General features: G+C 40.1%; 2 protein-coding genes, 1 long non-coding RNA gene and 1 other non-coding gene across 6 annotated transcripts; 2 read left to right on the plus strand and 2 right to left on the minus strand.

Annotated features, from left to right (window-relative positions):
* The first annotated feature begins 6985 nt into the window (after positions 1-6985).
* On the plus strand, positions 6986-7092 carry LOC141687801 (small nucleolar RNA R71). The gene has a single exon (XR_012561283.1). It is a non-coding gene; the product is annotated as a small nucleolar RNA R71 (small nucleolar RNA).
* A 2505-nt stretch (positions 7093-9597) lies between these two features.
* LOC141683282 (uncharacterized) lies at positions 9598-13484 on the plus strand. Of its 3 annotated transcripts, none has more exons than XR_012560216.1 (3): positions 9598-9972; positions 10068-11433; positions 11632-13484. It is a non-coding gene; the product is annotated as an uncharacterized LOC141683282 (long non-coding RNA). The 3 variants fall into 3 exon arrangements; XR_012560215.1 differs by having other exon boundaries at positions 9600-9966; positions 10068-11412; XR_012560214.1 differs by having other exon boundaries at positions 9601-9972; positions 10068-11412.
* On the minus strand, positions 11440-13934 carry LOC141683280 (putative clathrin assembly protein At1g03050). Its single transcript, XM_074487976.1, has 3 exons — positions 13650-13934; positions 12658-13358; positions 11440-12576 (listed from the first exon to the last, which is right to left on the minus strand). The coding sequence occupies exons 2-3, from the start codon at positions 13298-13300 to the stop codon at positions 11465-11467; spliced, it is 1755 nt and encodes a 584-aa protein (XP_074344077.1). The 5' UTR covers positions 13301-13358; positions 13650-13934; the 3' UTR covers positions 11440-11464.
* A 228-nt stretch (positions 13935-14162) lies between these two features.
* On the minus strand, positions 14163-19343 carry LOC141683281 (uncharacterized). The gene is made up of 6 exons (XM_074487977.1): positions 19032-19343; positions 17780-17991; positions 16879-17196; positions 16707-16781; positions 15906-15980; positions 14163-14935 (listed from the first exon to the last, which is right to left on the minus strand). Exons 1-6 carry the CDS (start codon positions 19243-19245, stop codon positions 14381-14383), a joined length of 1449 nt encoding a protein of 482 aa, XP_074344078.1. The 5' UTR covers positions 19246-19343; the 3' UTR covers positions 14163-14380.
* Between the last annotated feature and the right edge of the window lie 6831 nt (positions 19344-26174).

Genomic DNA, 26174 nt, shown 5'->3' on the forward strand with positions numbered 1-26174 from the left:
TTTTTTTTTAACTCTGAGCAAGTGCGTTTCGCTCCATCTTGCTCAACCCTAGACTACTCGCATAACATGCGAGCCGGCTACTAGCCATTTGACGCCTAGCCACAACTAGCAACAAATTCCATTTTTACTCCATTTTTTTTTCTTTTTCATGCTTTACCACTAAGAACCTATTATCAAATTCTAAGCATAATAAATAGATTATCCTCGAAAATAATCAGATCATAACAACAATCTAGTCCTTCAGCATTCTCTAAGACTTAGTGACAATACAAGTGCTTCTAGCATGCATATCAACCTACACAACTTAATATCACTTTAATGCTATCACTACACTCGCATCAATATCACAATTCAGTCGATAAATCATTGCAAAAGGGATCATGGTATATGCATGAGCTATATGATATGACAACAAATAAAGCTATATAAAAAAACTATATGGTAAAAATTATGCAACTATATGAACTAACTATCATGAATATGCAACTATATGACACACACAAAATATTCCTTAACTACCACCCCCAAACTTAAAATCTTCACTGTCCCCAGTGAATGTAGTAGAAAGGAACACAGGGTATACCTACTCGGAGTCATCATCATCATCACCCTCAGTGGGTGGAGTATCAGGCGGCGGGTATGCAGAGTCCTCACCAAAAACTGGCCACTGGATATCAGCTCCAAGGCCTCGAAAAGCAGTCCCTAACGCAAGGGTGAGCTCCTGAGCAAACCTGCTCTGCGTCTCATACATGGCATCCATCCGCCGTGAAAGCCTCCTATACTGGGCATCACCCATCCCAGCACCCTCCTGAGCTCTCGAAGAACTAGCCTCACCACGCCCTGGCCTGGCCATAGTAGCACCTCGTGCTGGATGCCCTCCTGGAAGACGATAACCCAGCCCATGCTCCTCAGGCTCACCACCGGTCCACTCCTGCATCCCATTCAGAGTGCCAGAATCTATAGGAGCTGCTGGCAACTGCAACTGCTCATGAGCCGGCCAGTTCACTCCTACTGCACGACATAGCTTTGTAACCGTGGATGCATAAGGGATGTTCATATGCTTTGCTCCCCTCAAAAACTTCAGAATTCCTTGGTAGATAAACTCACCAAGGTCCACATAGTATTCCTCATTCAGAATTCCCCACAACAACTGTGCTCTCTCAACTGTGACCTCGTGTGCATGTGAAGAAGGCAAAATATTAGCACATATAAATGCGTTCCATGCACGGGCATACCTGTTCATGGCGATCGCCGGAAAGTGACGATACTCATTATTGGCTGGACTGCGGTTCCAAACTGTGCCCGGTCGACAGAGAGTCGCACAAATCAAATCCAAGTCAAAATCCTCAGCAGTCTTTTCATTCCAGTTCTCCTCCTCGGGCTTCCTCTCTCGCTGTCCAATCACTCGGCGAATTGCCGCAGGATGATAATCAACCGTCAGCCTCCGAACTACAGAAAACCCATTCTTTTCAGCCTTCGCGTTCGCGTATAACTCGCGAACAACACTCATCGGTACTGCTTCGGGTGACTCACAAAAAGCTATCCACCCCTTCTCTGCAATCATGGGCAACAACTCACCATCCCTCCCTGATGGTAAAAACCCCCTCTCCTTCAGAATCGGCTTCCCCAACAGCCTAGTGTACTCCTCCTCCATGGCTCTGTCAGTTAACCGAGGCCTCGCAGCAGTACCCCTTGATGAATCAGCAGTAGGAATTGTGCTGCTGCTGTCAATAGTGCGTGCTCTCTTGGGTGCCATTGATTTGTGAATAAAAGTGTGTAAGAACTGATTTTTGATATTTATGAGAGGGCTTAAGTGTAGGAAGTTGTGGGAGATATGTAGGATAGGTGTATGTATATATAGGGTGTGGAGTAGGTTAAATTAGATTAGGAGTGGGGTTGAGGGATAAAATCATGGGGTAATGGGAAAAGAATTCGTGGGTTTATGGGCTGTAATGGGTTTTTGTGTTTTTGTTTTTTTTCTGAACTGTAAAAAAAAATTTCTGGAACTCGACCCCTGCGCGGCCGCTCAGCATTTCTGCGCTGGGCGCGCAGCAAGCTGCGCGGCCGCTCAGCATAGCTGCGCGGGCGCGCAGAGGGTCTCTGGAAAAAATTTTTTTTCAGCCCCTGTTTTCTGATTTTTTTGTGTTTTTGGATAGGTTATTAACTTCTAAGGGTTCCTGTAACAACAATTCATGGGTTGCCTCCCGCGCAGCGCTTCTTTTTCGTCATTAGCTTGACGTTCTGTTCCTTTCTCACGTAGTCAACAAAATGGCACTAACCACCTCTCGGTTTGCCATGTCCCCATAGTAGTACTTCAACCGCTGACCGTTAACCTTGAATGCTTGGTCCGAATCATTCTCAAAAATTTCCACCGCTCCATGTGTAAACACAGTTTTGACAATAAAAGGTCCAGACCACCTTGATTTCAACTTCCCAGGAAAAAATCGGAGCCGAGAGTTGAATAACAGAACTTGTTGCCCTGGCACAAACAACTTAGGATGTAGCTTCCTATCGTGCCACCTTTTCACCTTTTCCTTATACATTTTGTTATTCTCGTACGCTTGAAGTCGAATTCATCAAGTTCATTAAGCTGAAGCATTCTTTTCTTACCAGCTGCATCTAAATCCAGCTTCAATTTCTTCAATGCCCAGTAGGCCTTATGCTCAAGCTCCGCCGGTAGATGACATCCCTTACCGTACACCAACTGAAACGGTGACATCCCAAGTGGAGTTTTGTATGCTGTTCTGTAAGCCCAAACAGCTTCATCGAGCTTTAAAGACCACTCCTTCCTTGATGGACAAACAACCTTCTCTAGAATGCGCTTTATCTCTCTGTTAGACACTTCCGCTTGACCATTTGTTTGCGGATGATAGGCAGTAGCTACTCGATGATTCACATTATAACGCTGCATCATAGAAGTGAACTTACGGTTGCAAAAATGCGATCCTTCATCACTTATGATTACCCGAGGTGTTCCAAACCTTGTGAAAATTTGCTTATGAAGAAAATTTAGCACTGCCTTTGCATCATTTGTTGGTAAAGCTTTAACTTCGACCCATTTTGAGACATAATCGACTGCCAGCAAAATGTACTGATTATTGCAAGACGAGATAAAAGGCCCCATGAAATCGATTCCCCATACATCAAAGACCTCGACTTCAAGCATCACATTTAATGGCATCTCATCCTTCCTTGACAAATTTCCCACTCTTTGGCAACGATCACACCTTAAAACAAACTGATGAGCATCCTTGAACAAGGTGGGCCGGAAAAAACCTGCTTGCAGAATACGAGCTGCCGTTTTCTCACCTCCATAGTGTCCACCATAAACCGTGAATGGCAGTCTCGTAATATCCCCTCCGTCTCACAGAACGGGATACATCTCCTGATGATCTGGTCAGCTCCCTGTCTAAACAAATATGGTTCATCCCACATATACCACTTCACCTCATGCAGAAACTTCTTCTTTTGCGCGGATGTCAAATTGGGAGGCATTATATTGCTGACAAGATAGTTTACAATATCTGCAAACCATGGTTCTTCCTCCTGAATTGCAAACAACTGCTCATCCGGAAAAGATTCATTGATTAACGTCCTATCTTGTGAAGTAGAATCGGGATTCTCTAACCTAGAGAGATGGTCAGCTACTTGATTCTCGGTACCTTTTCTATCTTTGATCTCTAACTCAAATTCCTAAAGTAAAAGCACCCAACGAATGAGTCTCGGCTTCGAATCCTTCTTAGAAACCAGATAGCGAATAGCTGCATGATCAGTGAATACTGTCACTTTCGTACCAAGCAGATAAGATCGAAATTTCTCAAAGCCAAAGACTATAGCCAAAAGCTCCTTCTCAGTAGTGGTGTAGTTCAATTGGGCCCCATTTAAAGTCTTACTCGCATAGTAGACCACATGGAAGAGATTTTTCTTGCGTTGTCCCAGAACTGCACCTACCGCATAGTCACTCGCATCACACATCATCTCAAACGGTTCTGTCCAATCTGGTGCTGTAATAACTGGTGCCGTGATCAAACTCTCCTTGAGAGTCTCGAATGCTGCCAAACATTCATCATCAAATTTGAAAGGCACATCTTTCTCAAGTAAATTGCACAACGGCTTAGATATCTTTGAAAAGTCCTTGATGAATCGCCGATAAAAACCCGCATGACCGAGAAAACTACGGATTCCTTTCACTGAATTAGGTGGGGGAAGATTTTCAATGACTCCCACTTTGGCCTTGTCCACCTCCAGACCTTTGCTAGAGACCTTATGCCCAAGGATAATGCCTTCACGCACCATAAAATGACATTTCTCCCAATTAAGCACCAAATTAATTTCTACGCATCTTTTGAGTACGGCGCGCAGATTATTCAAGCATTCATCATATGAGTGTCCAAAGACGGAGAAGTCATCCATGAACACTTCGACGTTATTTCCAATCATGTCAGAGAATATAGCCATCATACATCTCTGAAAGGTGGCCGGGGCGCCACATAACCCAAACGAAACTCTACGAAAAGCAAATGTGCCAAATGGACAAGTGAAGGTAGTCTTTTCCTGATCCTCTGGTGCAATACAAATCTGATTATACTCGGAATACCCATCCAGAAGACAAAAATACTCATGTCCCACCAATCTGTCAAGCATTTGATCAATGAATGGGAGAGGGAAGTGATCCTTTCTTGTGGCTTTGTTCAATTTTCTATAATCCATGCATACTCTCCATCCTGTAACTGTTCGAGTAGGGATGAGCTCATTCTTTTCATTTGCGACCACAGTGATACCTCCCTTCTTAGGAACACATTGTACAGGGCTCACCCACGAGCTGTCAGAAATAGGATAAATGATGCCTGCATCTAGCCATTTCAGAATTTCTTTCTTCACCACCTCCTTCATGATTGGGTTCAGTCTTCGCTGCTGTTCCACAGTTGGCTTACTACCTTCCTCTAACAGAATTTTATGCATACAATATGAGGGACTTATCCCCTTGATGTCTGCTATAGTCCATCCTATAGCCGATTTGAATTCTCTCAAAATCCTTAAGAGCTTGTCTTCCTCACTACCTGAAAGGTCAGCTGAAATAATAACAGGTAACGTAGATGAATCACCTAAAAAGGCATACCTCAAGTGTTCAGGTAATGGTTTGAGCTCTAAGGTAGGCGCTTCCTCTATTGATGGTTTGAGCTTCCCTTCAGCGTTCTTGAGGTCAGAAGTACCAAGAGATTCAAATGGTATATCTAGCTTTCGCTTCCATGGAGAAGCGTTCAGATATTGTAATTGCTCGTTGCTATCTTCATCATCACTGTCAAATTCCCCCACTAAGGCCTTTTCCAATGCATCAGACATTAGCATGTGATCGAGTTCCGAAGTAACCGCAGAATCAATCACATCCACTTTTAAGCACTCCTCATCTTCCGTAGGGAATTTCATTGCCTTGAATACGTTGAAGGTCACATCCTGATCTTGAACCCGCATAGTAAGTTCTCCTTTTTACACATCTATCAAGGTACGGCCAGTCGCCAAGAAAGGCCTCCCCAAGATTATGGGAATCTTTTTATCTTCCTCAAAATCCAGAATAACAAAATCAGCAGGAAAGAAGAGCTTATCCACCTTGACGAGCACATCCTCAACTATGCCCCTTGGGTAAGTAATGGAACGGTCTGCCAATTGTAGCGACATGTATGTGGGTTTTGGATCAGGTAGGTCCAGCTTTTTAAAGATCGACAACGGCATCAGATTAATGCTTGCTCCCAAATCACAAAGGCACTTGTCAAAAGTTAGATTGCCAATGGTGCAAGGAATGGTGAAGCTTCCTGGATCTTTCAGTTTTGGTGGTAACTTTTGTTGCAGAACCGCGCTGCATTCTTCCGTGAGAGCAACGGTTTCAAGGTCATCCAGTTTCACCTTCATTGAAAGAATAGTCTTCATAAACTTCGCATAACTAGGCATTTGTTCCAGAGCCTCAGCGAAAGGTATATTGATGTGAAGTTTCTTGAACACCTCCAGAAACTTCCCGAACTGTCTATCCAGCTTTTGTTGCTGCAATCTCTTAGGAAAAGGTGGTGGAGGATAGAGCTGTTTCTCCCCTGTATTAGCCTCAGGCAGAGTGTGTTTAACAGTAGTCTTCCTTGGTTCCGCCGCTTTCTCCCTTTGCTTAGATTCTTCATCTCGAACTTCAGCTTCGACTTCTTTTGCCTTTTCAGCATCAGCTACTTTTCCAGACCTTAAGGTAATAGCCTTGACTTGCTCTTTAGCTTCCTTCCTGCCTGGTACTTCCGTGTCACTGGGAAGAGTGCCAGGTTGACGATTGAGCACTGCATTGGCTAATTGACCGATTTGATTTTCCAAGGTCTTGATAGAAATCGCCTGACTCTTGCACAACAGCTTAAGTTTCTCAAAATCAGCACTAGTAGGTGCAGCTGCACTTCCCTGTTGAGGATATGATTGTCTTGTAGCATACTGCTGTGGTTGCTGGAATCCAGGTGGGTTAAACTGTTTACTCACTCCTTGCTGATATGGTGGCTGAATAGCATTCTGATTATTTCCCCAGCTGAAATTTGGATAATTTCTGTTGTTAGGATGATAGGTCGCTGGCACAGGCTGCTGTTGTCGCTGATAATTATTTACATACTGAACAGATTCGTTGACAAGAGAACACTGATCCGTAGCATGAGAACCTGCACAAAGCTCACAAACCATAGCTATTTGATTAACTCCATACGTAGCCAAAGAATCAACCTTCATTGATAGCGCTTGGAGCTGGGCTGCAATAGCGGTGGCTGCATCAACTTCCAGAATACCTGCTACCTTGCTTGATGTCATCCTCTGAGTTGGGTTTTGATGCTCATTTGCAGCCATCGTCTCAATAAGATTGTACGCCTCAGTATAGCTTTTAGCCCATAAGGCGCCTCCAGCTGCTGCATCGAGCATGGGCCGAGATTGAGCCCCCAAACCATTATAAAAACCAGTGATTACCATCCAATCCGGCATTCCATGATGTGGACATTTTCTCAACATTTCCTTGTAGCGTTCCCAAGCCTCGCACATAGATTCTGTAGGTTGCTGCGCAAACTGAGTAAGAGCACTCCTCATAGCAGCAGTCTTTGCCATTGGATAAAACTTCACCAGAAACTTTTGCGCAAGATCTTGCCACGTAGTGATTGACCTAGCTGGTTCAGAATGTAACCAGTCTTTAGCCTTATCCCTCAGTGAGAATGGGAAAAGCCTCAACTTGATAGCCTCATCAGTCACGCCATTATACTTAAAAGTGCTGCAGATCTCGACAAAATTCCTTATGTGTATGTTGGGGTCTTCAGTTGCCGCTCCTCCAAAAGAAACAGAATTCTGCACCATCTGAATAGTGCCCGGCTTGATTTCAAAGGTGTTAGCTTGAATAGCCGGATGAAGGATGCTTGACTGAATGTCATCAATTTTAGGCCGAGAAAAATCCATAAGAGCTGGATCAGCTTGAACAATATGATCTCCCATGTTTACTGGTTCTTTCTGCTCAGTTCCTGAATCCGAATCCTCAAAATCTAACTTCTCCGGTGTATTAAGAACTTCGTCTTTCTCCTCAGCTGTATCTAAGGTCCTCTTGCGAGCACGAGAACGAGTTTGCATAAACGTTTGCTAAAGTACCTGAAACACAACCGAAAAGAGTAATTAACTACTACGTCCTAATCACTGAGTCCTAATGACCAATGATGGTAAGTACATAAACTAAACAAATACGCCGAGTCCCCGGCAGCGGCGCCAAAAACTTGTTAGGGCGAAATCACGCACTAATATTCACGCAAGTATACGCGTTCGCAAGTAATATAGAATACTTTCTAGTTCGTTCCCTCAGAGACTCAAACTAATTTATTGTCTAATTTAACTCACTCACCAATGTATGATTACTTCTCAATGTTAAGATAATAACACTTAAAATTGTTGATTAAATATTAACTATAATTAACTACTTAATTAACCACTTAACTAACACTTCAATTTATCAATAATAAAACACTCATGAGATCACAACTTCATTATTACTTCCTTCTATAGCCATAGTTATTACCTTTAGCATGTGACAGTAATGATATTAATCGAATAACACGAAACTGATAAAAGCCAACTTTCATTGTACTAATACCATTCTACCAAACATCCACAATTAAGATAGAAATTGAATAGTCATCAATTATGTTGAGTTCCTATATGTCTACAGAAATTGACAACACAACGATTTAAGCACAAGTTATTCCTTTTGATTACATAGGCCAAATAAAACTGTTAGAGTTACCCACTAATCATGCACAACGTACATGAACCTATGCTAGCATGGCAAGTTCTAAATCTCAAGATCCACCGTCGCTTCACAAGAGATTAACACCCTATCTTATATGTTCGCGACGCACATAAGACGAATACGCACAACCAATACTAGATATCATGCAATCATCACACACTAAAGTATTAAACAATTAACTAAAGAATTCCATAATAAATCCGTTGCTACCCCATGATCACGATTAGCCCATAATAGAACTTATCGCCATCATGGGTTCATATGAAATCATGATAAACGAACACAAGAAAATAACAACTAAACTAATTATATTAAAACAGAGTACGTCACAAGAGTAAATAAGTCAAAGCAAGAAAACTAGCATCCAACGTTACAACGAAACAAGAATCACAAGAATATATGCTTCCTCTTCGTTGCTGTGTGCTAAATCGGTCTTCTTCCTTATCTCCTTCGCTTTTTGCAAAACACAATCTAAAACATAATCCCCCCTTAATACTCTGTGAAAACGTCTCAAATCTACTTATATAATAGTCCCATAAAACTCAGATTACATAGAAGTTGGAAGCCAAACAGAAGTAGAAGTCTAAAACAATATATTATTTTCCCCGACCCTGCGCGGCCGCTCAGCATTTCTGCGCGGGCGCGCAAGGCTGCTGCGCGGCCGCTCAGCATTGCTGCGCGGGCGCGCAGGACCCTACTGGAAAATTTCCAGGTTTGCTCTGTTTCTTCGCCGTAATCTGCCCGTTCTTTTCCTCTCGCAATGATGAACACATGCCAAGGCTTATTCTTGATGATTCCTCCTCCGAAATGCAACTAATACCCTGAAATGCATAAACACTAGAAAAACGCATCAAATACACAAAATACTTGATTTCAAGACACCAATTTAAGCCATTTTAAGACGTTCTAAGTGGTATAAAATGCCACTTATCAATTATCACATTTAAACTTTCCAATACCTGGAACTGTAAAGTGCCTGTGCACATAGCCTTAGCTCTGTATATGGTTTATGTGTATTTATATATTTTAATTTTTTTTTAGTTGTGTAGTTCAATTTGCATCTTGCTCATCTGGATTTCTTGGTTGCTGCTGTATTGTTTATTACCTTGTGTCATTTCAATTGCAGTAATTATCAAATATTGGATTGTCTTCATAGAGAATAAACATACAGTATATATATTATTACAGCAGAAGATTATGGAACGGTTGATATGTCCTTATTCATATACTTGTGTGTTTTACTGTGCATTTACTGGAACGCTAGAAAACTGGTGACTGTTAAACATTACTAAATTATTTGCTCGAGGCAACAGCTGGGTAATGATTGTGAATAAGTCGCCTACTGGAATTGATTGGCCTATTCACCTTCCTCCCACCACACAACCATCGCATGTGCAATGAGGGGCCAATTCTTGGCTTCTAATAGAAACTAAGCTGTATGCCTATGAGTTAGTTGGTCGAAGCATCACCTAGGCAACAGTATAGAGCGAAGGCACTCATGTTTGTGGCTACCACAATGACGTGGTTTCCGCTTTCCGCTATTGTGACTAGGTGATGCCTTATTAACCATGTCATCTGTTCTTCAACTCGGAGCTACGGAACAATATCATTGCAATGCGCATAGTTTGTTTCAGGTCATCCTTTTTATTCAAAAGGATTCTTTTTAGCTTGTAAAACAGGTTAAGGTATCAAACATAACTTATGCTTTAGCTGTTCATTGTACACTTTTAGACAGAAAGTCATTTGTTGATACTTATATGGTTAATCAATATAACTGCAGGTGGCATTTGGTGCAATTGGAGCCATGAGGCCCACAATAGTTGGTTGCATCACTTTTACTGAGAACTAGGGGATCATGTCTAAAAGGGAGGTGGTTTTCTGTTGACTATCTGATAAGTTCTATTTAAATCCTTCATTTCTATATATATTTCTGCAATTACTCTCTAGTTTTGGCTGAGATGTGCCTTAATCCATTATTTCATTCGATCTCAGTTCTGCCCTAGGATATCTTTCATTTTCTGTAGTTATGTCATGCGTCTTTGAAGAAGGTTAGCATTGTGAATACGCAATTACATAATGACAGGGATTTGGGGATAGCCCAATGGTAATGATCTATCTTCCTTCCTTATCTTAGGACCAGGTCATGGGTTCAACATAAGTTCGAATCCTCACAAGTTAATTTAAAACTTGGCAAACATTTTTTAGCGAAAAAGTCTAGGACCAGGTCTTCCTACTTAAATGCCCTGGATTGTTAATGCACTGCATCTATAAAACCAGTCTATGCATCTGTTTATTATAATTTGTTCCCCATCCTCCACAACTAAATAAATAATTTCACAAAATATGTGTTGAACGATAGTGTGATCCCAGAGAAATTCTGCAAGATGCCATTGAGATTGATGAGGACCTCTTAGCAAAGAGTGCAAGAGCAGTCGAAAGCTTGGTAACTGGGAGTCTCCATCAAAAAATGGAATCAAATTCAGATGCCAGAATATGAAGAACCTTGCCTTAGAGTCCACAAGTGGCACCATATCTTTTATGAAAAACCTTGCTTAAATCTTGACCCATGGCACTTATACATGTGTATATCGATATTCATCCTCGTTCTTATACAGCAGCATATACTTCTGAACTTTGTACCAATTCCTGAAGTATATCTTTGTTGATAGGAATGTTCATATATTATTTTATATTTATAATAGTTCCCAATTGCAGTAGCTATATTTTAATTAAAGTATCGAGGCACTATAGTGATGGTCTGTATCCTTAATTCATACCTTTTTTGGGGGATAGTTAAAAGCAAATATGTACATCTTGTTTTATACTTGCTCTATTCATGTGACAGACTTTCTCTTTCTCTTATTGATGAAGTAGATTACATCGTTTAAAAATAAAAACCTGTTACCGTTAAACGCCTAGTTTTTGTTTAGTTTTCACAAATACTTAAATTTACCAGCGTTATCATGTATTGCTGACTAGAAATGTATATCCATTACTTTAAATGTATTTTAGCATGTTTATCCTTGTGGTGAAGGTATTTTATATGGAGGAATGGAGTACACTGCAGTGTGAAGTTATCAAAACAGTCAGAATCAGACCTCAACTGCTCTCTTCCCTTGGCAAAGGTTACAATCTATCAATTAATGGTATTGCTAAATACATAATTTATTAACAGATTTATAAGGCATAGCGTCCATTATTGTATGGATATGCATTCTGTTGCTGTAATTTTGCTAGACTTACCTCTCCTTGCATTCCATTTCTTGCATATTGCTGCCACATCAACTGTTCCTCCATTAATAACTTCTGTTTCTTCTCCAATTCTGACATCTGCACGTAAGCAGGTGGTGGCACCCCAAGTGAGGCAGCAAATGGATCACCCCCAGATGTCATCTGAGCTCCACCCTCTGCTGTAGGAGGTGCTGGCAATGCTAGCATTGATGGCCTCCCGACTGATCCTAGTGCAACACTACTGGCACTTCCAGTAGCTATCATACCTGAAGAAGCCATAGCATGTTTTGTTGCTCCTTGTTGATACATACCATCTAGCAATAATGTATCGAAACCCCCTGGAAGTGACGTCTTCTGGTTTGCCAAGTGGCTTGCGGTTTGTACCAGGGCCGTTTCCCAGTCCCCTGTATCTTTGAAGGCTTCCCATGCTGAAGTCCCATCTGTTGATGTGGTGGTTGTAGGACCACCATCAAACAATGCTAAAGCCAATCTATTTGTTTGTTCTTCACTTGTTGGGGCATCTTCACCCAAGTTCAGAAGATCACCCACATCCTGCTTCTTAGATTCCTCCTTATCCTCCTGTCCCAGCTCTTCCACTTCTACTGCTTCTTCCTCTTCCTTCTCTATTTCTTCTACAAACCCTTCTGGTGGAGGTAACGCCTTCGTTGCATTCAGATCCTCTTCCGTTTCTTCCTCTTTTTCTTGAGGCGGTTCTTCTGCATTCATGGCCATTTTGTTTCTTAGCATCACTGATTTCTCGCGTATGAATTCATCCATAACATCCAGTTTTTTCTGCGTGATCTTGTCAACATCGGGATATTCAGATGTTCGTACAACACCAACACTCTTGGTCCACTCATAGAAACTGTCAAGCTCATCATACTGTTTTGAAACTCGACAAAAAATCTCATAAACTTTTACAGAGTCTGGTATATCAAGTACCACGAATCTATCAATCAAAACACCCATAACCTCTGATATGTCATAATAAAGCTGGAAACTTTCTTTCACTATTGGGTATAGAGCAACAATGACAATTCTATTAGTCTTCGCAGCACCTGTTTACCAAGTGTAGTTTGTTCAGTTTTAAGAATCAAAAGGGTAGAGAAAGTAGCATATAAACAATCACGTAAACTAACCTGTTGGTCGACATGCTAAAAACCTTTCAAGGATTTGCATGTAGTGATGAATTTTTGAAAATATGTGTCCATTCGTCATATCCTGCACAGGTGTTCCTCTTGCAGTAATAGCATCTTGGTTAGCCACCTCATCCTCATCTACATAGGAGAACATGCTACCTTTTCCTCTCTTGTCTTGCATCCTGAACTCAAGCTGTTCATCAAGATACAGTGCATAGGTACGTACAAATGCAGAGTAGTCCCAAGAATCACTTCTTGTATTGTCCCGAAAGTCGGACATGTTCAGAAGGCGTGTCCCTCGCCTTGTAGCGAAGAATAACTCTTGCTCATAAGCTGGATCACCATCAGAAAGTAATCTCTGAATCAAAATAAGGGTCTTCAAGGCAACAACCCAGTTCTTGGTCTTGTTAAGTCGTCTTGCAATGGTGCCGACACAGGCACCAATGTGGGACCTAGAGTAAGTCGTTAAATTTAGGATTTCGCGTATGTACTTCTCCTCGGCTGGATATTGTTCATGTCGGGTGGCCTTAACAATGGCGATATCGAGATCAGCAAGATCAGTATTGCTAGCAACTTTGGCAAGGCTTATGCTTGTCTGATCTTTCACTGCTCCAATAGCTTGTCTGAACTTGCTGGGGGACATTGTTTTTTCTTGGTGTTTATATGCAGGTGTAATCAAATTGCGAAAGAGAAGTTTCAACCTGCTTGATAAATTTGTAAGATATTATTTTAAATACAAAACAGCATGACATCGACCTTCATACATACAAACTGTTCTAGTAACATAGCCACAAACATTTCTAGATCTAAAGTTTGTGCATGTTCAATTGTTCAGATATCATTATATATGCATGCATGTTATTATGGCATAGTTATTTTAGTTCACAGATTCGATATCAATTTATATTTACAATTTACGAGTAATTTCTGCATGTATGTGCATCAATAAGAATGAATATCCAACGGAAGAGTTCAGAAGTGCATGTATTTACCTCAACAGGAGAATAAGCCAAACGATTTAGATTTAAATTTGATAAACAGAAACAGTGATGAATTAATATCATTCTGTGTACGCTTATTTTTACACTGTTAATAATTTCTTATAACTCATAATCTTGCGAGAAGAGAAAAAAGAGATAAGAGAAGACAGAGGGATGTTCTTTCTATCTCTCTCTCTCTCCCTCGCTCCTTGTTTAGCTTGCGGCATTTCCTCCTAAAAATGTTAAGTACACCATGCATAATCCTCCTTTTTAGCATCATTAGGAATCTATTTGTGGATTACACACTTAACACATGTTTTTTATTTGTCAATTTACTCTTTGACATTTATGTCAAGTCCATTATGTATAATTTATAATGCAACAAAAATCAATTACGTATATAATTTTACATCTCCTTGCCCCTCGAGAGCAATGTTATGAACAATTTTAATAAAAATCAACAAAATTGTGACCAGCTATATGTAAGAGGGTAGATCTTTTGCGAACTGCACTAACATTGTGTCATGTCATAAATTCCCCAGTTTATATTATATCTGGAGATTCAAGATATATAAAGTACTAAAGGTAGCAAATTCTGTGTCATGTCAAGCTACAAGTAGATCATACAACATGAATCAACAATGTCAAACAACCAACTGTTGGTAGTAATAGATAATTAAATGGCATCTCTTAGGGGCAGCATATTGACAAGCCTAAAGCTTTGAGTGAGCTACAAAATAATGCTACACGTATTTTCCTCTATATTTTGGCTTATGTTCTTTACCACATTTCCCATCATCTCCGCCACTCGAGTTATTGTCAGCAGGGCTGAACACTGCAGAATGTAGATTTCCCTCTTCTAGCCATTTAAGATGGTTTTCTTTAAAATCCATGTGTTTCAACCGAGCTGACTCGGCAATGTCATCAGTATATGGCTTGATCTTCACCATTGTTAGTAACACTCGGCTGTAACGAAAACTTAGTATCTGTTCACAAGAAGCAATCAATTTAAAACACGGGTGTTCTGGGAAACTAGGACTGCTGGAATCATCTTCTCGTACTACAGGATAAAAGTATACGAGTCTCCCATCCATTACAAGCATCTTAGCAGCTAGATCAAGCAGATCATGCACACACTCTGCTAAGCTGTAAGCACCTGTTGAGGGTATATGATTTGTCCTCTTTTCTTCCGGGACAGTATATGGACCCACTACACCTTTCAGCAGTTTCCGGCCACCAGATTTGCGCCCCCCAGCACGAACACCATAGGGAGGGTCACATATTATGGCATCAAATACCTAATCGGTACTTTAATAGTTAGTCGAAACAATTATGAAAAAATGTGTATTCAAATTACTTAGAATGCCGAAAATTGTAACGGATGTGCGGAAAATTGAATTCATTATATTTGAGCAATTCACACACATATAACATAAAAATTACCTATAAATTTTAAATTATTAATTCTTTACATTAAAAAAAATCAAGGCAAACAATATATTTTATTTTTCATAAATGTAAAATCATATAAATTTGTAAAAGTTTTAACTACATTTCTTTTATATATCATAAATCATACAAATTGGGCGCAAATTATGACATTAAAAAATTTCTCAGCTCGTTTTGGATACCTTATAAGTTAAAAATGTATGTTTTCTGACTTAGTGACAAATGTGACCATGATTCAAGGATATAGGTAAAAACAACATATAGTTTTACAGGTTCTTTTTCTACTTGATTCTATATATAGTCTGAACTTCAGGGATGCAGCCTCTCTGGGTCAGGGCGCTCCTACTAATTCCATTTATGGTACTCTTTAAAATTTGTTCATGGTGACATCTTCATAATTTATCTCCTTACAAGAAACCGATATTAAAGGATTTAATTATAACTGAAGGACTTCCAAAGATTAGACATCTCCTGAGATTGCAAGATTTTTTAATTTTAATCGATAATTTGAGAAAACATCTTTTATGCAAGCTCGTCTTGAAAACTTCAGGTGCTGGAAGCTTCCCTCTATTGGGGTACAATTCAAGTAACCCTGTGACCCCTGGACTATTTAAAAAATAAAGTAACATGACTTAACAGGTGAATCCAGAGTTATGATATTTAACAAAAAAAAAAAGAATCCAGAGTTACGAGGATAAAAGTCCAAATTGTGTATTTATGATGATACAATTTTAGATAATAGAATAGAAAACCAGTTGTAAGATTTAGACCAGGAAAAAATAAATTATTTGAATTAGTGCCGGGAAAAAAGTGAGTTACCTCAGATAACCCTGGGCGCCAAGGAGGAAGGTTATTATCTGCTCGTAACAGGGAAATCGGCATCGGTAGTCCATACTGCAAGTGGATAGAGGTTATGCTTACACTAAATGAGTCTTATATAGCAAAAAATCAACCAAACCAATGTTCTGTAAAGCATCAATAAGTACAAGTACAGTATTCTGAAAAGGTAGATAACAACTGGATCTGTTGGCTGACTTTTGGAGTTGGAGGATGCTTGGCTTAAGGGAGCAGAGATTGCTAATATCCTCAGTCAGTCTAGTAACTTCACTAGAAGATTTGAGCTTCTGGAAAGTCTTTTTTAGTACTTGTTATCATCTCTCTCCCTTCCTATGTACGAAGCTGGCCTAACCTAATATGCCTACCATATTTAACTTCGAGTATTGCAATGAAGTTCAATGTCTATTAACACTCAATTCGAGTACAGAAAAATGAAACAAGCTTTTATTAAGACCAATATATGTAAAATAAGAAACGTTTAACTAAAAGAAAAGTGAAAAAGTACACACTAAATTACACTAAGATACTAGAATGAGTGTTTTCTTATGATTAGTTCTTCTATTTTTAGAAGCCTAAAAGTCAATTATGTAAAATACTAATTCAGAGTTTCAAGAGATGCCTCAATACATAACAGATCGAAATCTTACTGGAGTAATATTATTGAGTGGCATTGTGTAAATATTTAAGAAATTTTAGGCTGTAGCTTAACATTTGGAAGGGAATAATTCAATGAACAAAAACATTGCAAGTCATGCGTATAAGAATGTTCTACAAAGTCTTTACCTGTTTGAAATTGCTCCAAACATTACAATCTGGGCCACGCCCATCACGTACTACCCTAATGTCAATATCTGCACCCTGATTAAATTTGCAAGATAGTTATTCGTTGCAAAAAACTAAAGCCAAGCATCCGACTTATAATTAGTTAGTCAACAAAAAGAAAAAATGACATTACCATTGTCATAGCTCCATAATGAGCCGCAGCAATCAGTATGCTCCCAGTCCCAACAAAAGGATCATACACATGTTTCCCATGTGTAACCTTTGCTTGATTGGCCATCAAAAAAGCAACTTCTGCATCCATGGCTGTTGGTCCAAGATAAGTACGGCTCTTTAATTCGTAGGTTGGCAAGAGCTTCCTGTCAGCAGCTCCAATTTCTCGACCAAAAAATATTCTCTTTTGCACAACAGGTGGGAGCCCATTATTCGATCCGTAGTCATCTGTTTCCATGATCCAAAAGTTATGCTCTGGGTTTTTTAAATTGACACGACCCTGAAACATTATTCATGTTGACAAAGAAACGGAGACAGTTGAATGTTATCTTGCAAGCTAAATCTTTACGACACATAAGACACTACTTATAAGATTTGCAAGAAAATGGAAAAGGAAGCAGCAATCAATGCTATTTGATTACAAACTGGAGGTAAGTTATTATTTGGCTACTAGAAACACAGTATTATAGTTTGTACTTCAAAAGTAAAATAATTTTTGCACCTAGCACCTTTTTAAGATTGATGCAGAAACATAAGCAAAAAAAACTAAAAGGGTATACGTTATCGTCTTAAAAGGGTGCTAGGTATTTACGAGTGCCTAGAAAAAATCAGTCTTCAAAGCCTGAGTAGTATCATATAAACTATTTGTCCGTTGAAAAAAAAAATGAATAGGATTCACTTCTCACACCATGTAAGAAGCCATAACTTACTTGGGGTATACTCTAGATATCTTCATAATCAAAAAGTTGAATTCAAAACTAATAATAATCCTAAAAATTATATACCATGAATATAATAGCAGAACATTGTGATAAAAATTGATGAAAACAGTTACAACATACTTAATCATGCCAAAAACAAACCTGAAATGGTATGTAAGAGAGCCCTCGAATGCGTTCATTTTGTTCCGTAAAGCTCATGACCTTTCCAAAAGTATCCATACTGATTCTAAAAGTGCTGTCTGAATTTAAGTACGGCAACTTGCGATCTTCTGGGTAACCTTTTATCGATTCCTCCAGTTCCTCGTAGCTATTTCCTTCGCCCCAAAGTTCATAAAGCCCTTTCACAAGAATACCTGCAAATTTAAGAATCAAAGTTTTGATAAGTTAAACAGGTAGTACAAGTTGTCTGAGTTGAAGCTTCAGCTTTAGATCAAATGATATCTGTAAACTGTCAGGCTATCTGATACTTAATCCAGGAATATAACACCCATAAAGGATACAAAGCAAGAAAAACTTCATAGATAAATCATACACAACTAAATACCCAAATCTTGTGGAGTGAAAGATGTCTGATGCTGAATAAAGTAATCTTGAATAGAAAGAAATGTTCATTACAACCTGATGATAGTACTTGTGACATATATACTTCTACATACATATGGACACTTTACCCTCAACATATTGTATGTTACACCAACCATATACGGAATAAACATTTGATTTAATATTTTATGAATGGGGTAAATATTCACTTGTGAGTCGTTTCGATGGTAAATCCCCATACATTCTATCTTTTGATTTCTGTGTCATTGTTCAAGTAGAGGTCCTTTACGATATGTGCGAACACCATATTTATTGTTCGAGTACCCTTAACTACAAACCCTCCACTTGAAATTATCTTAGATGTCCTCAATTTACATGCCATACACAATGCAAACAATTTAGTAATTCTTCATGTAAAACCTAGCTTAAGTATAAGAAGGATAAGAGTACTTTCGGCTTGCGGTGGCAAAAACAAGAACAACCAATAAGCATCCTAATGTTCAAATATATCAAAACTTCTCATAATTAAATAATAAAAATGTACACTTCCATCCACAAAATATCTAGACTCAAAAAATAAGCCATACATCTAAACAAAAGATCAAAAACCCCTTCACCTATACTAAAGCAATGTATACCATTCCAAGACTCAGGTAACACCAAGATACTAACAAAAACAGCACAATTTTTTCTCCAAGAACCCGATAAACACGAAACCAAAATTTAACAACTTTCAACAAAATCAGCAAAATTACCAAACTCCATTAACTTAAAAAGACTAAACAACACACAATCAAAACCCAAGAAACTGGTACAAGCATAAATTAAAAATGAGAAAAAATGAACTTACTACGATTAGCAACACTACGAGCAATATCCTCAGAAGGGAGATTAACAAAATGAAAAGGAGAATCAGGGTGATGATGTTGAGGTAATTTCCACTCTAATGAGTGTTGTTGGTCATTTGGGTAATCATCAAATGCCCCAAAAAGCTCAGCCAATGATTCTACTTCAGGTTTTCTATAGTCTAACAATCTGTGATAAAACACACACAAATACCACATCCTCTTTAACCTTCTCTCTCTCACTCTCTCTCTCTCTCTGTCTGTGAAGCTAGTACTAAAAGATGGGGGGGGGGGGGGGTTTAGCCGCAAAGCGCAGGGTTTATTTGTATGTTTGTTTCAAGAATGTTGTTTGGTGAAGCAACTACAACATAACAAAGGCCCCAAAACTAAAAGCCTAGACTATTAGATTTTTGACAGGGACTGTTTTTTTGCGATGTTAAAGTTCAGGAGCCCAACCAAAAAACCAGCCCAAAGTAACACACAAGGGCCGCAATTTCGTATTTCGGATTTCAGATCATGTTTGTAAACATATCAATTTCGTTAAATTAAAATTATTTAAAAATTAGATAAAATCAAATATTTAAATATTAAATTAAAATTATTTCAAATTAGATAAAATCAAATATTTAAATAGAAAGGAATCAAGTTTTTAATTTCAGGTCACTTTCGAGTTGTTTTAGGGTCACTTTCGAGTTGTTTTAGGTTCACTTTCGAGTTTTTTTCTCGGTAAAATGGATTACGAATCGGGTTGCCGTATCTAAATTATGACATCCAGAATGTCTCTTACATTATGAATTATGTTGTAAAAATTGGGAATCGGACTTAATCAGTTGAGATTCCGATTTAGGATTAATCAGAAATCATGGATTAATTAGATTGATTAATCGGAGTAAAAATCTGATAGAGAGTAAAATAAACCCTGATTACGTAATTAATATCGCATTAATTATACCCGAATTGGGCTGACAATAAAGCCCAATACAAAGGGCCCAAAACCCTGAATATTAATTAATTTCGTAATTAATTAATAAGGGATAAATCAGTTGATAAATAAAGTCCAGATAAGGACACAATTCCTTGGAGATTGGTCTCCAAGAAATCCCATAGGATAAGAAATTAATTTCCTGCATTATAGGACTCCAAAGTCCACTCTAAATTTGAGACTTGTCCACCAAGTCCCCTAACCCTAACCTAATTCAAAGGCATCTCATGCCTATATAAGGGGTCTCACCCCACAAATCAGAACTACGTTTTTTGACTTGATCATTGGCAATCAGCAAGGTATGTAGCCATCTCGTTAAGGCAGATTGAGTCACGAGACACAAGAGCAGTCAAATCGAGCCTTGAAGCTCACGAACCCTAGCATTAAAGATACCTTAAGTTTTTATCCATAACATTTGGCGCCGTCTGTGGGAAAGCATAACAACAACCATGGCGAGAATACGGAGTGAAAATAGCGCCCCCGAAGGAACACCGGCTGGAACAACTCAAACAATTTCGTCAACGGTGGAGATACCCCCACACTCGTCCTACGCCTCTACCCAAGGAAAAACCCCGATAGGGGCAACCAAGCCTCAGCCACAAGGGACGCATCCCCCGGCTCTACAAGGGACGAATCCCCCGGCTCCTCAAGGGACGAATCTCCCGGCTCCTCAAGGGACGAATCCCCAATTTCAATAGGTACATGCACCTATGAACTCTCAACCCGTGAGGTATGAATATTTAACTATTGTGACCATTAACCCCCCTTACGGGATGCCCCTATACCCCGAGGTTAGAGGAAGTGGGCATGCTAATCAGAGTGAAGCACGGGGGCAGACACCCCCTACATACGTGGTTTAACTCCTAGGATCAAGAATTCTCTGGGCCTTACACTGAGAGAGACTTTGAGTCTTTGGATGATGATGTGGCTCCAAGAAGGAGGGGTGCTGGTAAAGAGCCGATGCCTGATGGTAATCAGCGTCCTAGGAGCACCCGAGGGACGAATTCTCAAGAAGTACAAGAGAGGATCAGGGCTCATGAAGCTGAGATCCAAAGGCTGAAGCGCGACTTGGAGACGCACTTGACCCCAAGACTCCCATTACCTCCGAGGAGGAGAGATTCTCCTCCAATCATAGACCTGGATGGTCCAATACCAAGAAGGGCTGTTGCCCCAATGGTTGATCCAAGTGATCTCATGCCCCTAGGAGATCCTAAGGATCCAACTCCACCATTCACTGAAGAAATAATGAATGCCCACATCTCAAGGAAGTTTAAGATGCCCACCATCAAAGCATACGATGGTACTGGAGATCGCGCTAATCATGTCAGGACATTCTCTAATGCACTCTTGTTACAGCCCTGAATGATGCTATTAAGTGTCAGGCCTTTCCTCAAACCCTGTCGGGAATGACTCAAAGGTGGCACAGTCGTTTGCCTCCGAATTCAATTGGGTTCTTTAGAGACTTAAGTCAAGCTTTCATTAAGCAATTCATCAGTGGAAGAGTGCATGAGAAGAGTTCAGCATCCCTCATGAGCATTGTGCAAGGAGCAAAAGAGTCCTTGAGAGATTATCTGAACCGTTTCACAAAAGAAGCTTTGAAGGTCCCGGACCTCGACGAAAAGGTTGCTATGATAGCACTGCAGCAGGGAACTAGGGATGAATTCTTCAAGATGTCATTAGCCAAGCGCCCCCCTGAAAGCATGTTACAGCTCCAAGATAGAGCCAGAAAGTATATCAAAGTGGAGGAAAGCATGAGGAAGACGGCGGTGAACAACGAGCCCGCTGGAGGCAAGAAGTGAAAGACTAATCTAGCATATAATGCCAAGGACAAGTACCCTAAAACTGAGCAAAACCTTGATTCAACCCCAGAGAAGGGAGGACCTAGACAAAAGTTCACCAAATATGCTAAACTGAATGCTCCTAGAAGTCAGATCTTAATTGAAATCGAAAGAGATAGGGATGTTCGTTGGCCTAAGCCCTTAAAGCTGATCCTAATAAGCTAGATAAGAGCAAATATTGTAGATTTCTTAAGAATGCTGGTCATGACACTGATGAGTGCCGACAACTGAAGGATGAGATTGAATTCCTCATTCGGAAAGGAAGGCTGAGCAAGTATACTGGGAATAGAGAGAAAGATGAAAGAAATAACAGTGGGAGAATGAATTTTGATGATCGTAGGAGAGATCAAGATGATTAGGGGAGAAATCCCCAACCTCGGGGATCGGTGATAAACACAATCTTTGGAGGACCCCGACCCCGAGGGCCAGTGATAAACACGATCTTTGGAGGACCAACTGCTGCTGGTTCATCCATATTGTTGGAGAAACCCCGAAGTCATGCATATTGTTGGACGAACCCCGAAGAGGGCTAGGACGGGAGTAACAATGACATTTGATGATTTAGATTTAGAGGGTGTCAAATTTCCTCATGACGATCCCCTAGTCATAACACCGATAATAGGGAACAGCCCGGTAAAGAGAGTCCTTGTAGACAATGGAGCCTCGGTGGACATCTTACTCCATGATACCTACATAAGGATGGGTTACAATGATTCTCAAGTAACCCCAACTGATATGCCGATATATGGTTTCGCTGGAGTCGAGTGCCCCGTGGAAGGGATAATCAAGTTGCCTTTGACTATAGGTCAGGAACCAAGGCAAGCAACACAGATGTTAGACTTTGTAGTGGTAAAGGCTGGATCAACTTATAATGCAATCATGGGACGAACGGGAATACATGCTTTCAAGGCAGTCCTCTCTTCTTACCATTTATTAATGAAGTTTCCCATCCGGAACGGGATTGGAGAAGAGAGAGGGGATCAAAAGATGGTGAGGAGTTGTTATGTAGTCTCTCTTAGGGTAGATGGAGTTGGGGGGCAGGTTTAGCCTATTGAAGATTTAGACATCCGCGAGAATGATGAGAAAAGAGGGAAGCGAGCAAAAGACTTGGTCCCGATTCCTTTGGCTCCCGAGGATCCTGAGAAAGTAACTTTCGTTGGAGCATCATTAGAGGAACCCCTTAGAGGGAAGTTGGTGAGGTTTTTACAAGAGAATAGTGATGTATTTGTATGGTCAGCAGCTGATATGCCTGGCATAGACCCGAAACTGATTACTCACAAATTGAATGTAGATCCGAATCGAAAGAGAGTTTTGTCATTGAGAGGCAAGAGGCAATCAAGCAAGAAGTGGAAAAGCTCTTGGAGGCTGGTTTCATTGAAAAGATACAATTTCCGGAATGGTTAGCAAACCCGGTAATGGTAATGAAAGCTAATGGAAAGTGGAGAATGTGTGTGGATTTCACCGATTTGAATGATGCGTGTCCAAAAGATTGTTTTCCATTTCCAAGGATAGATACATTAATAGACGCTACTGCTGGTCATGAGATGCTGAGTTTTATGGATGAATTCAGTGGATACAATCAGATTAAGATGCATAAGGATGACATCCCAAAGGTATCATTCATCACTGACTTTGGTATTTTTTATTATCTTGTTATGGTGTTTGGTCTTAAGAATGCAGGAACAACCTATCAAAGGTTGGTAAATAAGATTTTTAAGGATCTTATTGGCAAAACTATGGAAGTTTATGTCAATGACATGTTAGTCAAGATTCTAGTAAAGACTGACCACATAACCCATTTGAGGGAAGCTTTTAGGTCCTGAGATATCACAAAATGATGTTGAATCCCGCAAAGTGTGCTTTCGGAGTGGGATCTGGAAAGTTTTTGGGGTTGATGGTCTCCAAGAGAGGAATTGAAGCGAATCCAGATAAGATAAAAGCCATTTTGGACATGGAGCCTCCACGATCTATCAAAGATGTTCAAAAACTTACTGGAAGGGTTGCTACCTTAGGACGATTCATCTCCAAGTTCGGAGATAAATGTTAGTCGTTCTTTAAATCCCTGAAAAAGGTAAAAGATTTCATATGGACCGAGGAAAGTTATGAGGCATTCGAAGGATTGAAGAAGTATATGGTTCAAGCCCTGTTGTTGGCCAAACCAGTTCTGAATGAAGTTTTGTACCTATATTTGGCCATTTCTTTGAGTGTTGTATTGGTGAAGGAGGAACTTAAAGTCCAGAAACCCATATATTATGTCAGTAATATTCTGCACGAAACTGAGTTGAATTATTCAACTATTGAAAAGTTTGCTTTAGCCCTGGTGATGGCTTCATGGAAGTTGCGTCCTTACTTCCAAGCTCATAAAATTGAAGTACTAACGAATCAGCCCTTGAGAAACATCATTCACAGTCCTAAAGCTAGCGAAAGGTTAATTAAATGGGCTATAGAGCTGGGAGAATTTGACATTAAGTATAATCCGCGAACGGCGATAAAAGCCCAGGCAAGAAGTCGGGGGGCAGGAAGATACTATACCTCAAGACATGGCGGGAAAAAAGGAGAATAACGAAGAAGAGACCAAGGACAAGGAATTATGGGTTCTCTATTTTGATGGGGCATAAAAAACAAATTCAAGTGGAGCAGGGTTAGTTTTACAAAGCCCCAATGGTTTCTTAATTGAATATGTTATAAATTTAGATTACTCCAATAAAAATAATGAGGTTGAGTTTGAAGCTCTAATAGCTGGCCTTGGCCTAAGTGGAACATTGAGGGTCAAAAACTTGAAAGTTTGTGGATATTTGAAACTAGTGATATCTTAGGTCAAGGGAGAATTCGAAGCAAGGGATGAAACCATGACAAAGTATGTACGCCTAGTGAGAGCGATGATGACTCAATTCAACGAGTGCTATATTGAGCATATTCCAAGAGAAGAAAATGCTAAGGCCGATGCGTTGTCCAAGTTCGCCTCATCGGAAGTAGAAGAAAGTTTCGGGAGCGTGTACTTTCGTGTTTTGAAAACACGCAGCATTGATGTTAAGCTTGTTGCTCCTATAGGGCTTGGGAAATCATGGATATATCCCATTAAGGCCCACATCCAAACTGGATGGCTCCCGAATGATGTGACGGAAGCACGCAAATTGGTTGTGCGAGCACTGAGGTACTCTTTAATTGACGGGATTCTATACAAGAGATATTATGTGGTTCCCTACCTAAGGTGCCTTAGGCCCGACGAGGCACTTTTAGCACTTGAAAAAGTACACGAAGGTATTTGTGGACAACACTTGAGGGGCGGAGCCTTTGCGCACAAAATAACTCGTTTAGGCTTCTATTGGCCGGAAATGATGGCTGATGCCAAAGACTATGTGTGATTGTTGTCAAATGCATGCACCAGTTGTCCGACAACCCCCTGAGATGTTGACTGCCATTAACTCTCCCATTCCCTTCGCTATGTTGGGAATGGATATTCTCGGGACATTCCCCATGGCCACGACACAAAGGAAGTTTTTTATTGTGGCTATTGACTACTTCACTAAATGGATCGAAGCCAAGCCTTTGGCCAAGATTACGACCAAGCAGGTCGCACAATTCTTGTGGGAAAATATCATGTACATATATGGAATTCCTCGCATCTTGGTAACCGATAACGGAACACAATTCAATAATGAGGAATTCAAGAAATACTGTGAGGAGAATGAGATTGAACTTCGGTTCACTTCCGTGGCACACCCTCAAGCCAACGGGCAAGCAGAAGTAGCAAATCGAATTATCTTGGATGGATTAAAGAAGAGAATTGAGAAGTCCAGGAATAACTGGGTGGATGAGATACTTTCAATACTTTGGGCATACAGGACCACGTGTAGAGTCACGACGGGAGCAACGCCCTTTATGTTAGCATATGGGGTACAAGCGGTCGTTCTAGTGGAGATATCATATTCATCTCCGAGAATCCAAGCCTACAATGCTGAGGAAAATGAGGAAGGGCAAAGGTTAGCCATGGATTTGATAGATGAAGTGTGAGATGAAGCACATGCAAATATTGTAAAATACCAAAAGAAAGTTTCTTTCTACTACAATCTGAGGGTAAAAGAAAGATTTTTCAAGCAAGGTGATTTAGTTCTAAGGAAAGTGGAGGCTTCCGGAGCAGTGCAGAAAGGAAAACTCACCCCGAACTGGGAAGGATCATACAAAGTTAAAAGTGTTCAAGGAAGAGGATCCTACAAATTGGAAACAATGGATGGGGATGAAGTACCAAAGACTTGGCATGCTCAAAACTTGAAGACTTATTTCATATAGCTCTTTAGAGAGGAAGTTCTCACTTACTAATATTTATT

The sequence above is a fragment of the Apium graveolens genome, chromosome 9, assembly GCF_009905375.1.
Source record: "Apium graveolens cultivar Ventura chromosome 9, ASM990537v1, whole genome shotgun sequence".
NCBI classification, from domain to species: Eukaryota; Viridiplantae; Streptophyta; class Magnoliopsida; order Apiales; family Apiaceae; genus Apium; species Apium graveolens.

Coding starts and splice junctions, on each gene's coding strand:
- LOC141683281 (XM_074487977.1), bottom strand. CDS start 19,245: ATGTGGTATTTGTGTGTGTTTTATCACAGATTGTTAGACTATAGAAAA. Junction 17,992..19,031: donor TCGTAGTGTTGCTAATCGTA/GTAAGTTCATTT, acceptor TTAAATTTGCAG/GTATTCTTGTGAAAGGGCTT. Junction 17,197..17,779: donor TCTCTTACATACCATTTCAG/GTTTGTTTTTGG, acceptor ATAATGTTTCAG/GGTCGTGTCAATTTAAAAAA.
- LOC141683280 (XM_074487976.1), bottom strand. CDS start 13,300: ATGTCCCCCAGCAAGTTCAGACAAGCTATTGGAGCAGTGAAAGATCAG. Junction 12,577..12,657: donor TTTAGCATGTCGACCAACAG/GTTAGTTTACGT, acceptor CTTGGTAAACAG/GTGCTGCGAAGACTAATAGA.